Here is a 13,663-nt window from a genome sequence, read left to right as displayed (position 1 = left end):
ACAGCTTTATCTTGCAAAGCAATAACATTCACAAAATTGTTAACACTTTGTCCTTTATTAATAGTGTAACAACTTGCTGAGAAGCAACATTAGGAGTAGAAAGTGACAGCTGTTTGCAAAACTTGGAAAAAGAAACTGTCATACCAACCAAATGATAATTTGATGCATGTAAATTCTGTAACCGTTCTTGTGAAGAAAAACTGTTATCTATGCTATCACAGACAAAAGAAACAAAGCATGAGATGAAAAGTACTGTTACACAACTGCTTATCCTCCTTACAGCTCCAAGGAAATGGAAGGGATCCCCCTTTTATATTGTCTAAATCTAATATTCATGGCATAAAAATATGCAAGATATGTAAAAATATACATATGCCTAAGTTGCAATAGCAATATTTCATGAAAATCTGATGCCTCATTTATTACAGTCCAAAAAAAATTTCCTACTTTCTTTTGATTAAGATGTTTTGGATATTTCCTCAAGCTCTTCTAATTTTGTTTTAGGAAGGAAAAAACAAAATGATGACATTTTGACATATTTCTACATATAAACAAGGAGAACAGGGGCTGGATTAACTTTGTGAACCCTTACACTGGACACAGACTGTATTAGAAGAAAATAAATACTATCCTTAATTTCTGTGACAAGGTCAAAATGTTAATAGAAGTCTGAACGCACAATAAACAGCTACCTGAGATGAATAACTTAGTTCATACAATTCTGACCATAAAGGATCACTTTACAGCTTTCTTACTAAGACCAAGTGCAGTGTAGTATGAGCTGCACTATGCTCAAAAGACAAACACTTGTGTCCCTGCCTAGTGAGAAAAATATAAATGTCACAGACAACACCTTTGGCATTTACTTTCCACTTCAACTGAAGATGGAATTGAAGCTTAATGTTGCTAGAAACCTCCTCTATTAAAACAGGGTAACGAAATGGATACTCTTAATTAGCAGTTACTTTTCCAGAACTTAGGAAAACTCATTCACTTTTTTGCAAAAATGTGCATAAATGTAAAATATAGAATATACTAATGTATAGTAGCAAGTTATACACTAAATCAAATTATAAAAGTTCAATTGCCCCACCTTCTCTTTTTTTTTACATATTTTAATACTCATGAAAACTGTTTTGACAATAGAATACAAAAGAACACATAAGAATTGAAGAATCTGAAGAATCTGAAAAAAGAATGCAGAACAAACAAGCCAAACAGACTGATTCAAGAGTTACTCTCAAACTCAAACCTTCGATAGCCTTCCTTAGACTGGAAATTATTACTGCTGGAAACCACATCACTGGCCACCTCAGAACAAAGCTGATCTATAAGTAATAAATAGAAACCTTCTCAGTAAGACCACAATTCACTCAAATCAACATTTTAAATCAACAACACTTTGATTTTTCCCCAAATGCTAATTAAGATAGAACAGGTGGCCATGCAGCTACACTTCTTATTCCACTTCCTGTACAGAAATATCTTTACCTAGGCTCTGCATGTAAGTGTTTGGAGGCAGCACCCACTACTAAAGAACTAAACCACAGCTAACCAGCCTGGGTATAGGAATTATTGCATCAATATAGCCAAGCCGTGTGAAAAATGTGTTACCAACAAACACTTTGCTTTATTTCTTGAATTTATAAGACAAGAACAAGCATATGCTCAAACTAGAAAGACTCAGTACTACAAGGATATTTTTAACGTCCCTGATGTTTAAAAGGTTATACCCCAATAGTGCATTTGATTTCATTCTACCTGACTTTGTTATTATTTGGGTGAGCTAAGAATTGCACCCTAAACAGGAACATTTGCATCACATTTTTTCCATCAAGAAAAGTTTTGCTGCACCTCTCTTTACTGAGTATTCATTTGGCAATGAAACATTCTGGGTGACAGGGTCAAATTTAACAAGCTCCTTAATTCTTATTTCCTTGTAAAAACACATTCCTGGATAATGATTTAAATATCACCTGCACTTTGAAAGCCTTTGCTTCTCAGCAGAAGAAGCCACCAACAAAGACACGTGCAAGCAAGCACATCAGACTGTCCTTCTGAACAATCAGCTCAATTCTCTTCAGCCACTGGGGGTGATGGTTACTGGAGTTATGGTTACTGAGCGGACCCCAGAAAGAGGACTCATGTCAGTTTTAATCCTGCAGAGATTCGAAATAACAGAACTGGCAGGAAGAACTGTGCAATTGTATTCTCAGTATGTGAGCATACACAACATTAGTTATCTGGGTTCCCTACTAGCAATGTTCAAAACTACCATTTCGCTCTCTATTCTGTCTCAATGGATAATAGTATGTTATTTTTCTAGAAAAGCCGATTAAAATTCCAAGTGCTTATGCTGAGACAGCCAAATGGGACTATTTTTCAGGTAGCAGCTGTGCCAGCATTCTCTGAAAACTTACATCCTAACCAAATACTCAGAACTAGCTTTCTAGAAGCAGAATCCTAGAATCATGTCTTTTCTGAAATCATCAACTTACAAATTACAGACAATCCAAGCCTGCAGTAAGAAAATTCACGCTGCAAAACAAACAGGTAAGAGACTGCCTGCTACGTGAAAGGAAGATGTCAAACTATGTATGTTATGCCATTCATTAAGCTACTTGGATAATTCTTCCCTTACACAAAGAGCCAACTAAAATGAAACAAGTGCATTACCTCCTTATGATAAATTTTCTGCAGGTAAAACGCGGTATAATAGTGCTGCAAATCCTGCTTTCAGCTCCTCTATGGCTCTGTTCAGAAAATCCCATGACTTTAGAACTTCAAAGTTTATTCCAAAGACAAAGAACTATGGTATCTTCTCTTGCCTCTACTCAGTTTCACAAGTTATTCTAAACTGAAAGACATTCACCTCGAGTTTCTAAGCAAGGTTTCCCTGAATTTCTAAAGTACTGAAAAAATGCTTGATTACTTTAAGCCAAAAGGAAAATAATGAAGGAATTTTTTATACCCAGGACCCTATGCTACTAGGCAATATGGTCATGTTTAATTAAAGCTCCTTCAAGAATCTCTCACGAAAAATAATCCTAAACTTAAGCTATGAGCATGAACATACTAGAAAATATTTATACACTAAAGATTAATGTGCTTTTCTAACAACCAATCAAGACAGTACAGCTGAAAGTATAACAACACTGGAAATTAAGCATAAAAATAAGAAAAATTTGATATTCATAAAATTATTCATTTAGTGATGCTTATGACTAGTATCTTCAGAAATGTAGAGTCCTTACAATTTTTAAGTAATGAGGAGTACAGACTGGATACAAGGGTTTGTGGTGAAATTATGATTACAGTAATCAAGAACAAAATAAATGCCCATTGAAGAAGGCTGCCCAAAAAGGTTGTGGATGCCTCCTCCCTGGAAGCATTCAAGGCCAGGCTGGATGGGGCTTTGAGCATCCTGGTCTAGAGGGAGGTGTCCCTGCCTATAACAAGGGGATGGAACTAGATGATATTAAAGGTCCCCTCCAACCCAAACCATTCTTCGATTCTGTGATTCTATGAAGAAGACACAGGAAGAGGTAAAGATGAATGTGTGGTCTACAGCAGCCTATCAGATAGATCATCTTCACTTAACACGGCTTTGTATGACAGGTTGGCCTTGGAGCATACAAATCAGATTCTTCATAAATTAAACAATAAGACTAATTGCTTGACATATTCCATCTGCTAATGGACATTCTGCCATGGGACCAGACTAGAGCTAGTAAGAAGAAGAACCTCTTAAAATACATACAGGATGAACTTAAGGTCCTCAGTGCCAAATCTTTCCCTTGAATATCTACTCCCATTGCACCACAGAAATGTAGATGTGACTTCGTCTCACTAAAAGTAATAGGCAGAGAGTAATATACCAAAAGGGTGTTTAGAATATCAGAGAAGAGCTAATTTAATTCAGGTTATTCACATTCTCAACACATGATTAAAGAACAAAAACTAATGAAATAAAGGTAAAAAATAAGACGCTCCAGAAGATTGTGGCAGATATAAATGGAGAAAAAACCAAGAAGATAATTTCATTATGATGATTAGGAGCCTGGAGCATCTTCCCTATGTGGAAAGGCTGAGAAACCAGAGACTGTTCAGCCTGGAGAAGACAAGACTGAGAGAGGATCTTATCAATGATAATAGATATCTAAAGAGCAAGAGACAAGTGCATGTGGCCACTCTTTTTAACAGTGCCCAGCAACAGGACAAGGGACACAAACTGGAACAGAAGTTCCATCCAAATAGGAGAAAAACTCCTTTATTGTGATGGTGAGGGAGCAGTGGAACAGGCTGCCAAGAGAGGTTATGGAGTCTCCTTCTCCAGAAATATTCAAAAGCCCACTGGGCGCTTTCCTGCACAACCTGCTGTAGGGAAGCTGCTTTAGCAAGGGGCTGGATAGGATGATCTCTTACAGAGATCCCTTACAACCCTTACAGTTCGGCAGTTCTTGATCTGTAACAGCAACTGCAACCAAGAGGTCAATCCTAGAACGAAAGTGAAGGTGCATGGCTAAGTACACATCTCCATCATTGCCAAATGCTTTGCTCAGACATGTCTGTTCACTCCCTGCTTTCAGATCAGAATAGAAAAAAGAAATTCATTCAGAACTTTATTGGGGAAAAGAATCTGATGTTAAAAGTGGTGCCACTTAACTTCATAAATGTGCTGCAAAGAAGAACCAAAAATTATTCTTTCACATATCAGTACATACAAAAGTCAGCCACCCTGCTTAAGAAATGCAGTACATCGCAACAGATACAAAGCAAAAATAGCATAGCTTCTTTCTAAATAGCAGATGAAGCAAAGGGCCTAATTTCTCAACAGCTTTTCCTAAGTCTGAAAGTTGTCAAAAACAGTACCCACAATAGCCCTGACAGAAAGTATGCATCTCAGAGAGAAGTAGGAAAATTTCTGTGACCACCCTTTATTTCCAGTTGTTTAGGACAGTGATGTGCTGCTTTAACACTCACTCAGTACAGAGAATTTATAATTACAGTGCAGATATCTTCATACAAAAGACTTTGAGATGGTATTCATGTTACTAAAAGTTTACCTATCCTATATATGGATAATACACATATGTACGTAGGTCTGTCATAAAGGCTCTTCAATTTAAAAAAAAAAAAGAAAAAAGTAATTTCTCAAGCAGCATCGCATGGGAAAAATCACACCATGGTTTGTCACAGAGAGGCAGTCAGAGAAAATCAGATTTCAGAGCATCATTCCTCTAATACAACCAGCAGCACGCACTGCAAAGCTAAGCCTTCCCTCACCCAAACCTTTTGACGTCTTCTTCCCCCCGAGAATTAAGCAAAAACACACGAGCCCGCACAAACCGTACGTCCATTCCAACCCGCTGTATCTGCTCGTACGCTGTACAGCAGTCAGCTGGCACATCTTTCTTCTGTAAACGGTTCTACCCCCACAAACAAGGTTACGCATCCCAGTCAGAGCTCTAAAAAAACACCGCGTACTACCTGGTGCGCTGAGCTACAACAGCAGGCGCGTAAAAACAAGGGACCGGGCTACCTGACAGCTCAGGCAGCCGCTTTTCGATCGGCTCCTACCAGTCCAGGCAGCACTGCTGCCCCACGTTCGGGGAGGGAGCGGAGTACCCCACCTTATCAGAGAACAAACCCAGCGCTACGGGAAAGACGAGACCAAGATGGCGGCTACGAGCCGGCGGGAGGTGAACCGCCCGCACAGTGGACTACAACTCCCAGCATGCCGCACGCAGCGGCGGCGTCGGACTCTGCCGGGGAGACTACAGCTCCCGGCGTACAGCGCGGCTCCGCCAGCTGGGCCGAGCGGGGGGCGGAACGGGTAAATAGCGGCAGAGCGCCCCCCCCGCCTCGCGTAAGATGGCGGCGGCGGCGGCGGCGCCGTGAGTGGAGCGCGCGGCAGGCGGACGTGCGCTCGCTCCTCCTCCCCTCGCCACCTCTATGTTGTGGCTGCTGCCGCGGGCCGGGGAGCTGCTCTGAGGGAACCGCGCGAGCCTCCGCCTCTCGAGGCCGTTGGCGGCCGCAGAGCGGTGCCGCTCAGGTACAGCCGCTGCCGGCCGTTCCCGTCTGCTCGGCAGGAGACGCTGAAGCTGCTGTGGGCAGGGGCAGCGCGGCTCTTCCCCGCTCAGCGGTGGCTGCGGCTCGAGTCTCCATGTCGGACAACCAGAGCTGGAACTCCTCCGGCTCCGAGGAGGACCCCGAGACCGAGCTCGGGCTGCCTGTTGAGCTCTGCGGGGTGCTCAGCAAGGTAAGGCGCTTCGCTCCGCCGCACCCGGCGGCCTCGCGCTTCCCTTCTACGCGGCGGTTCCCGGCTGCCTCCCCCTCTCCTCCCCTCCTCCGCCGACAGATCCCGGCTGTCAGCTCCTTGCCGCCCCGCTCCGGGGCTCGCTTGTATCCGGCAGAAGCGCTGGCCGGAACAGCTGCCACCTGATCGCGAAGGCTGCCAGGGAGCCGCGCCGGCCTCCCGCGCCCCCTCCCTCCGGCAGGGGCACCGGCACGTCCCCGACGGCGCTGCGCCGGGAGGGGCCCGCTCACCTCCCCCCTGGTAGACCGGCCCGGAGAGGTGCCGTGAGGGAGCCCCGCCTCGGGCGGAGCCGCCGGCGCGGCCTCGCGCCCCGGTCGGGCTGGGAAGGCGCCCAGCACGGAGCCCCTTTCCTCGCGCTGCGAGAGTTGGGTCCCCGGCGGCGCGGGGCGCATCCTCTGTGCGGCGGGGCTCCCCGCTGCCCTGCGCCGGGGCCCGCGCTCGTCGCTCCTCCGTAGCAGGCACGGGAGCGGCGCAGCCTTCGGTGTGACTATCAAAACAGTGCTATAAACCAGCCCTGCCGCAGGAGACACGGGAGGAGGGAAGGAGAGGAAGGAAAAGGGCACTACGGCTCGTTTCCCTTCTTAAATAGAAGTGCTGCTGTTTATTATCATTTCTTAAAAATCGCTGGAAATGAGATGACTTGCAAGTATGCTTAGAGTGACGCTGGGAAATTTTACTTTGGGGGCAATTCTGAAGCTGTGTGTTGAATCATTAAGTTTGGGAGCAAAAAGATTTTATTTTTACAGAAAGTACTTTCAGAATTATGTTGAATTAAAAAAAAAAGTTCTTTCCTGTCCTGTGTGGCAAAGCTGGGCATCAGCCTGCATGGAGCACACAGGTCATGGGATACTGAGTTCATAACTGGCCCTGACTGCTAGGAAAACAGTCACAGTGAGGCAGTCCTCTGCTTGTCTGTGGGAGAGTCATAAATGCTTTGCAGTCTAAAAGCATTCCTAAATCCAGAGATAGGAGAAGGCTCTCGTGTGAGATCCTATCATCTGTAGGGGATGGGAGAGGATGAGAGTCATGAGATGTGACAGCACTCAAAACACGAGGTTTTGGTTTAGTAGTGTAGGTTTTTCTTAACAATGTGTTCTTTTGATTGGATGATTCTTACCTTAGAAACTTGAATATTTGTTAGGATATGGTTGGTTCTTATATTGGCAAATATAGAAGTAATGGGTGAAGTCATGGTCTCTGCTGAAATTTTATAAAGTTCTGATGTGCAAGACTTGTAATTTTTTTATAATTATACCAAACGTAGTTGATGTTGCCCTTTCTGTGAAAACCCAGGGGATGTAATCTCAGTAGTCAAAGCATGGTAAAACTTGTTCCAGTGAATATACTTGAGGGATAATTTTACCTTTTGCTAGTTAATACCTCAGTAATACTTGAAGCAAATTAATTAAAATAGAAGAGTACTATTACAAACTGATTACTGAGTGTGTCTCTGTTTTTAAAACTTTGTTATTAAATAGCAGATCAGTGAAAGTATGCTGCATTTCTGTATGCTTAGTAATTTTTCAACTCTGTAAAGAGAAGCTTTTAAACAAACAGGATAATTTTGAAAGAGAAACTTATTTGAAGTACATTTCACTGCTCTCTGAGTGTTTCCAAACTCTAGGCATTTTCCATTACAATTTTCCTTACAACTGTAAGGTGGATACAAAGAACTCTACCATGGAAATGTCTTGATACATGTGTGCTTTAACCAGTGGTCCTTTGTTTGCAGAAACCTTTTTTCTCTATGAGAATACTTCAAGGAGTCTCTTAATTCCTGTCACATTTTGGTTGCAACAGTTGCAACAGCCAGTGTTGATTGCAGCAGCAAATGCAAGGTTGGCTGCTATATTTACCTCGCTTAACTGTGTTAAAGGAGGAAAGATGCTTTCTCTCCTGTCCCATGCTCTTTTGGCCAAGATACGTTTGGGCTTTGCACTTCATATTTGGTAGGAACAGAGAATATAATAGAGACAAAGGGAGGAAGGCAGTGCAAATATACCTTCGTAACAGTTGGTGCTATTGGTTTAGATACTAAACACAGCTGAAGTGCTCATATTGAATGTAGCTATTGAGTTTATTAGGAGGTTGCAAAAAGGTTTATTTTTGGTGAGTAAATGTAGGTCTCACCTGTGCTTGAAGATAGCTAGTAATTTCTCAGGTAATAGAATTTGTTGTCCTATTTAGTGCTTAGACTTCCTCTTGCCATTAGAAGAGCTAACATTTAGTTATGAGATATGTGCTAACTGTTGCATGTAATATAATGTGGAAATTATCCCACTGGTCCACTTTCTTCTCCCTCCCTGTTTCAATGTGGTAAAATGGTGAATAGTGGTTAGGAAGTCTTTGTTGTGATCAAAGAAATGCTTTCCTGATAGAATCGTTGTCAGTGTTTTTGTTTTCCCATTTCCATTATTTAAATTCTGTTTTTTTACCCTGCGTTCAAAGTCCTAGCACCAGTGTGTTACCAGAGTTGTAGAATAGTTGTGATGCTCTGTTGGTGCTGTATGCTTCTGCAGGATGTAGTTCTTTGTGTTGGGAAGTTGTAGCAAATATAAGATATTAATAATCAGGACTTTATTAGTCAACTCGTAACGGTACCTTTATATGATGAATCTAGGACTGTTCCTGGAATGTCAGTTGCACTGTATACATGAATGTTGAGTCCCTGGAAAGATCTTAGTAATAGGATGATTCGATGTCTCCTGACAAGTAATTATCATCTTAATGATGAAGTAGTTATGGAATTAAAACCTAAAGCAGTATCTGTGGGTAGTAACAAATTGATGAAGAACTGGTGACTTCAGTTGCTATAATGGTTATATGCTCTACTGGTAGGATAATGGCATGTATGCTTTCATATGAGAAGGGTTAGAAAATTTGGTAAAATCACTTTGGTATAAGTCACCTTATATAAATAAAGTGTTTTATGTTCTGCTTAAGTTTGGCAGTTCATCTTATTCAGATTTAAGATAACAAGTCTAAATTCAAGGTAGAATGTTTGGTGTTCCCCTCCCGTGTCCCCCAGTTTATCACTGCATTGGTACCTTTGTTTAAGTGGCCTTGGGAGCAATTTTGCATCAAAGACATCTGTTATCTTCCTGTTCCTGGGAAGCAACTGGTTTTCAGTACCATATTTCAGTGACTTGCAAAAGTGTTTTTTCAGGAGTCCTGATCAGAAGTGCAATGTTCTCAATTGGTAAGAACTTAAAAAAACAAAAACAAAAAACCTGATACTTGAAAGGTTTGGAAATATCAACAAAATTTAAAAAATATTTTTATATTTTCCATTAACAGATTTTTGATTTTTTTTATAGTGGACCAACTACATTCATGGATGGCAAGATCGGTGGGTGGTTCTGAAAACCAACACACTCAGTTATTACAAGTCTGAAGACGAAACAGAATATGGCTGCAGAGGCTCTATCTGCCTGAGTAAAGCTGTGATTACAGTAAGTTCTATTGCTATCTTTTCATGTTATGGGTGTTATGTTGTTGTAGGCTAATATTTAGTGAAAGCAAATATGGATGTAGAGATTTATTCTGTTACATCACTTAATACTAAGTTAGTGATATCCTGCAACACTGTGGAGCAGGGCAAGGAGTTCCTAATTAGAAAATAATCTATTTTCATTTGAGATTGCAATAAGCAGCTTTCTGTTATGCTTAAGATTTCTGTGCATAGGGGTACAGTTTCTCTGTGGAAGAGGTATTGTTTTTCCAGGGCTCAAACTGAGACATAAAAACAACTTCCCAAAGGAATTTACATCCCTCACAGTCCTTACACTTTGCACTGGAAGAAAAAAAAAAAAAAGGTATTTCTTCAACTACTAATTTTCTGAACTTGAATTTGTATATTTCCAAAAGGAAAGCATTCTGCTGTTTACTTCTTTCTCTAAATGTGACATGTGTTTCTGCCTAATGCTTAGAGACTCAGTATTATGCTGATAAGAGTACAGTACCTATGTACAGATGCAATCCCATAGTGATGAAATGGCCCTGCAGGATAAAGAAAAATCTTTTTTTGCTGATTTAAAAATCTAATGAATTAATTTTGACTAATCCTTACTGAAGTCATGCTGTAGCTTTTCTTTTACTTTTAATTAGTTCATTTATTTGACAGAGTACACATGGAAAGGTTTGTGTTGAGAAGGACCTTAAAGATGTAGTTTAACCCCCTTGCCATGAGCAGGGACACCATTCACTAGATCATATTGCCCAGGGCTCCATCTAGTCTGGCCTTGAACATCTCTAGGTACATCTTCATCTTCTCTGTGTGAACTGTTCCAGTGTCTTGCCAACACCTGAGTTAAGATTTTTCCTCTAACATTTAATGTAAATCTCTCTTCTTGCTCTGATTGTTGACTGTTTGACCGAGAGGTCTTCCATGAAGGCCCCTTCTAGATACTGGAGGGCTACGGTGAGGTTTCCCCAGATTCTTTAAGTAAACAGCCCCAACTTTCTCAGCCTTTCTTCATAGAAGAGGTGCTTCAGCCCACTGATCATCTTCATGACCTTCCTTTGGATTTTTTTAGCTCATTTTCTCTGTGGCACATAAGTATACAAGAACAGTAGTATTTAATGTATTTAATTTAATTCCACTGAATGTGCTATTTCAAGATGAGTTGGGGAAGACAAAGGAGAAGTACTCATTTTAATGTATTCATGGTCATCTATAATTTCAGCCTTTAATCAAGAGTTCCAAAAAGGTCTCTTGTTAACTAGCAAGCGGCTTAACGTGTTTACTGGACAGAGACAGGAAGGTGGTGACAAGGAAGTAGACCAAGAGAGGTCTGGAAGTATATGTTGGAGCATATACATCCAGCCTGCTGGTTTTGTGTTTTTTTTGTTTGAATTAAAAATAAAAGGTATACAAGTAACAAAACTCTTCTAATATCCATCCCAAAATAATTCCTCTTCAGTCAGTGCAGGCTAGTCAAATCAAAAGGTTGGAATCCATACTTTAGAGCGTATCATAGCATTTCAAATTCCAGTTTTTGTGGTGTGAGATAGTACAGCACTATTGCTACTGGATAAGTGATGATACTGCACTTTTTGTGGAGAATTTGGGAAGCATTTTGTCTTCTGAGAAGGAAATGTTAATTCTGAAACCTTTACAGGTAGGTAACTTTCCTATTCTCTTAGGGTTACCTTAGGGATACTTTAGGGTTGAATAGTTGATTTTTTTTTTTTGTTGTTGTTGTTCTTGAGCTTCAGTGGTATACTGAGAAAATATGTTGAGAGAAAAAGAGAAGAGGGTACAGTTCTAAAAGTTAACTTGATATTTTAGTTCGGTTTTCATTAAGAATTGTGCATTGTGAGGAGTATTTTGTGCTTTAGTTGCTTGATTTTAGTTTTAAATGGCATCTCCAAGGCCTGGTAAACTTCCGTTAATTATTTCTAGCTGCGGTTAGTGATTGCTGCTTCAGTATTAGAGGTTCAGGAATATTGTCAGATCATTTATTGCATCTTCAGTATATGGAAATTTGTTTAAAACTGTTAAGAAAACACTTGCTTTTCAGAAGCTATTCATCTGGGCCAGAGTTTAAGAATGAATACTACTAATTTGGTAGTTGAGTTGTAAAAACTAGCTTTTTTAATCCTGTTTTTAATAGTAGAAAAATAACTACAGTCAAATCATAGAGTGGCTTGGGGAAGAAGGGACCCTGAGGATCATCTAGTATCCAACCCCTTGCTGTTGGCAGGGCTGCCACACACTAGATCAGACTTCCCAATGGCCATCCAACCTGGCATTGATCACTTCTGGGGTGAGGCATTCACAGCCTCTCTGGGTAACCTGTTTTAATACCTCACTACTCTACAAGTAAAAATTTCTGCCTAACATCTAGCCTAAAACCCCTTTCCTTTAGTTTATGACCATTCCCTCCACCTTGTCACTATCCACCCTTGCAAAAAGTCAGTCTCGCTGCAGATAAGGACCCTTGAAATAATGAAAGGCTCCACTGGAGTCTTCTCTTCTCCAAGCCCCACTCTCTCTACTTTTCTTCATAGGAGAGGTGCTCCAGCCTTCTGATTATCTTCGTGACCTTTTTTTGGACCCTTTCCAACAGCTCCAAATGTTTGAAATATTCTTCCTGTTAATCTTTACTTTCACGATCATGTAATATCTTACTGTAGTGATAAGCTAGTCAGCATGTGTTTAGTGTGTAGGAGAAGGTCAATACCTTATAAAATCTTGAGGTAACAGGAAAACTACTTTTGATGTCAGTGGAACTTATTCTCTACTGTATGTCGAAGGTTAGTGTGCTAGAGAGAAGTTGAGTTTCTTAGTGACTAAATGCTCAGCTACAAATGTTCAATAGTTGGATTCTTTATGTATTCTTTTCCTACAGTGTCTTGCAGTGCTGTACATTTATTTTTTCTCAATGTTGCTGATCGAGAGTACGGCATTATAACTGTCTCCCTTTTAACCTGGTATGTTACAATCAGGTTTTCTTCAGTACAGAGCAATACGTGGGGACTAATTGTGTGGTGTTGATGCCTGTAGTGCTTACACTTATGAAATGATTGTATTCTTATGAAGTTTCTTCTGAGTATTTAGATTAGCTGTGCACATAACTGTTTTCAGCTGTGGGCACAATGATTTTTGAGTTCCCTTTGCTGCTTGAAGAACAGAATGTCCACATTTTATTGATGCATAAGCATAAACTTAGCTTCTGTCACTGAGTAGTAGTAATGCTGTATTTTCAGAGATTAATATCAGCCTGATGATTAGTCATAGGATTAATTATGAGATGTAAAATTAGTATTCAGAAAACCACAGTCCCTTCTGGTCTTTTTTAATCATTTATATCACACAGGGCAGAGATCACTAGCAAATTCTACAGGGGTATTTTATAAGATGTCTTGTTAAATTAGCTTGTTAAAGTAACTTCAGATATTTAAGTCTAGAATTACAATGTCATATTTCTAGAACTGGTGTGTCAAGACACTTGTCATTAGTCCAATAGAAAATACTGAGTTTGGTCAACTCAGAATATTAACCATTGAGACTGAGTTGATTTCTCTGCAATAGGAGACCAAAGGAAGAATATTTCATGTGTCCTTACTGGATCACAACAGATAAAGAACTGTGAAGAATTTATATACTGGAAGTTACGAAGGAGGACAGTGGAAGTCAATAACTCATGCTGATTTGCTTAAGACAGCTGAGGAAAACCACTTTGAAAATGTTTGACTGGCTTATAACAGAGCAAAGGTTGAACTCATGAGTTCTGCTTAATGGTCGAGGCATGAGAAATCTTGGGTATTTATTTAAAAAGAAAAGTTGATGTATGAAGACTTGAACTTCATTCTATTACTCCATTCTGAACATCCTGAGTA

At 40.6% G+C, this 13,663-nt stretch overlaps 1 protein-coding gene across 2 annotated transcripts in view; it reads left to right on the top strand.

Annotated features, from left to right (window-relative positions):
• Nucleotides 1–6,166: 6,166 nt before the first annotated feature.
• The window catches only part of CERT1 (ceramide transporter 1), a gene marked incomplete at both ends in the record, with an annotated part of 68,580 nt that continues 61,083 nt past the window's right edge, over nucleotides 6,167–13,663 (top strand). For both annotated transcript variants that reach the window (XM_079549017.1, XM_079549016.1), the window contains 2 exons: nucleotides 6,167–6,262; nucleotides 9,637–9,771. In XM_079549017.1, coding sequence (XP_079405143.1) covers nucleotides 6,167–6,262; nucleotides 9,637–9,771 — 231 coding nt within the window. The remainder of the gene's footprint in view (nucleotides 6,263–9,636; nucleotides 9,772–13,663) is intronic.

This window comes from Tetrao urogallus (genome assembly GCF_951394365.1).
Source record: "Tetrao urogallus genome assembly, chromosome: Z".
Classification (NCBI taxonomy): domain Eukaryota; kingdom Metazoa; phylum Chordata; class Aves; order Galliformes; family Phasianidae; genus Tetrao; species Tetrao urogallus.
Note: the sequence above shows the minus strand (reverse complement) of the source record. Positions and strands in the feature narration are given on the sequence as shown.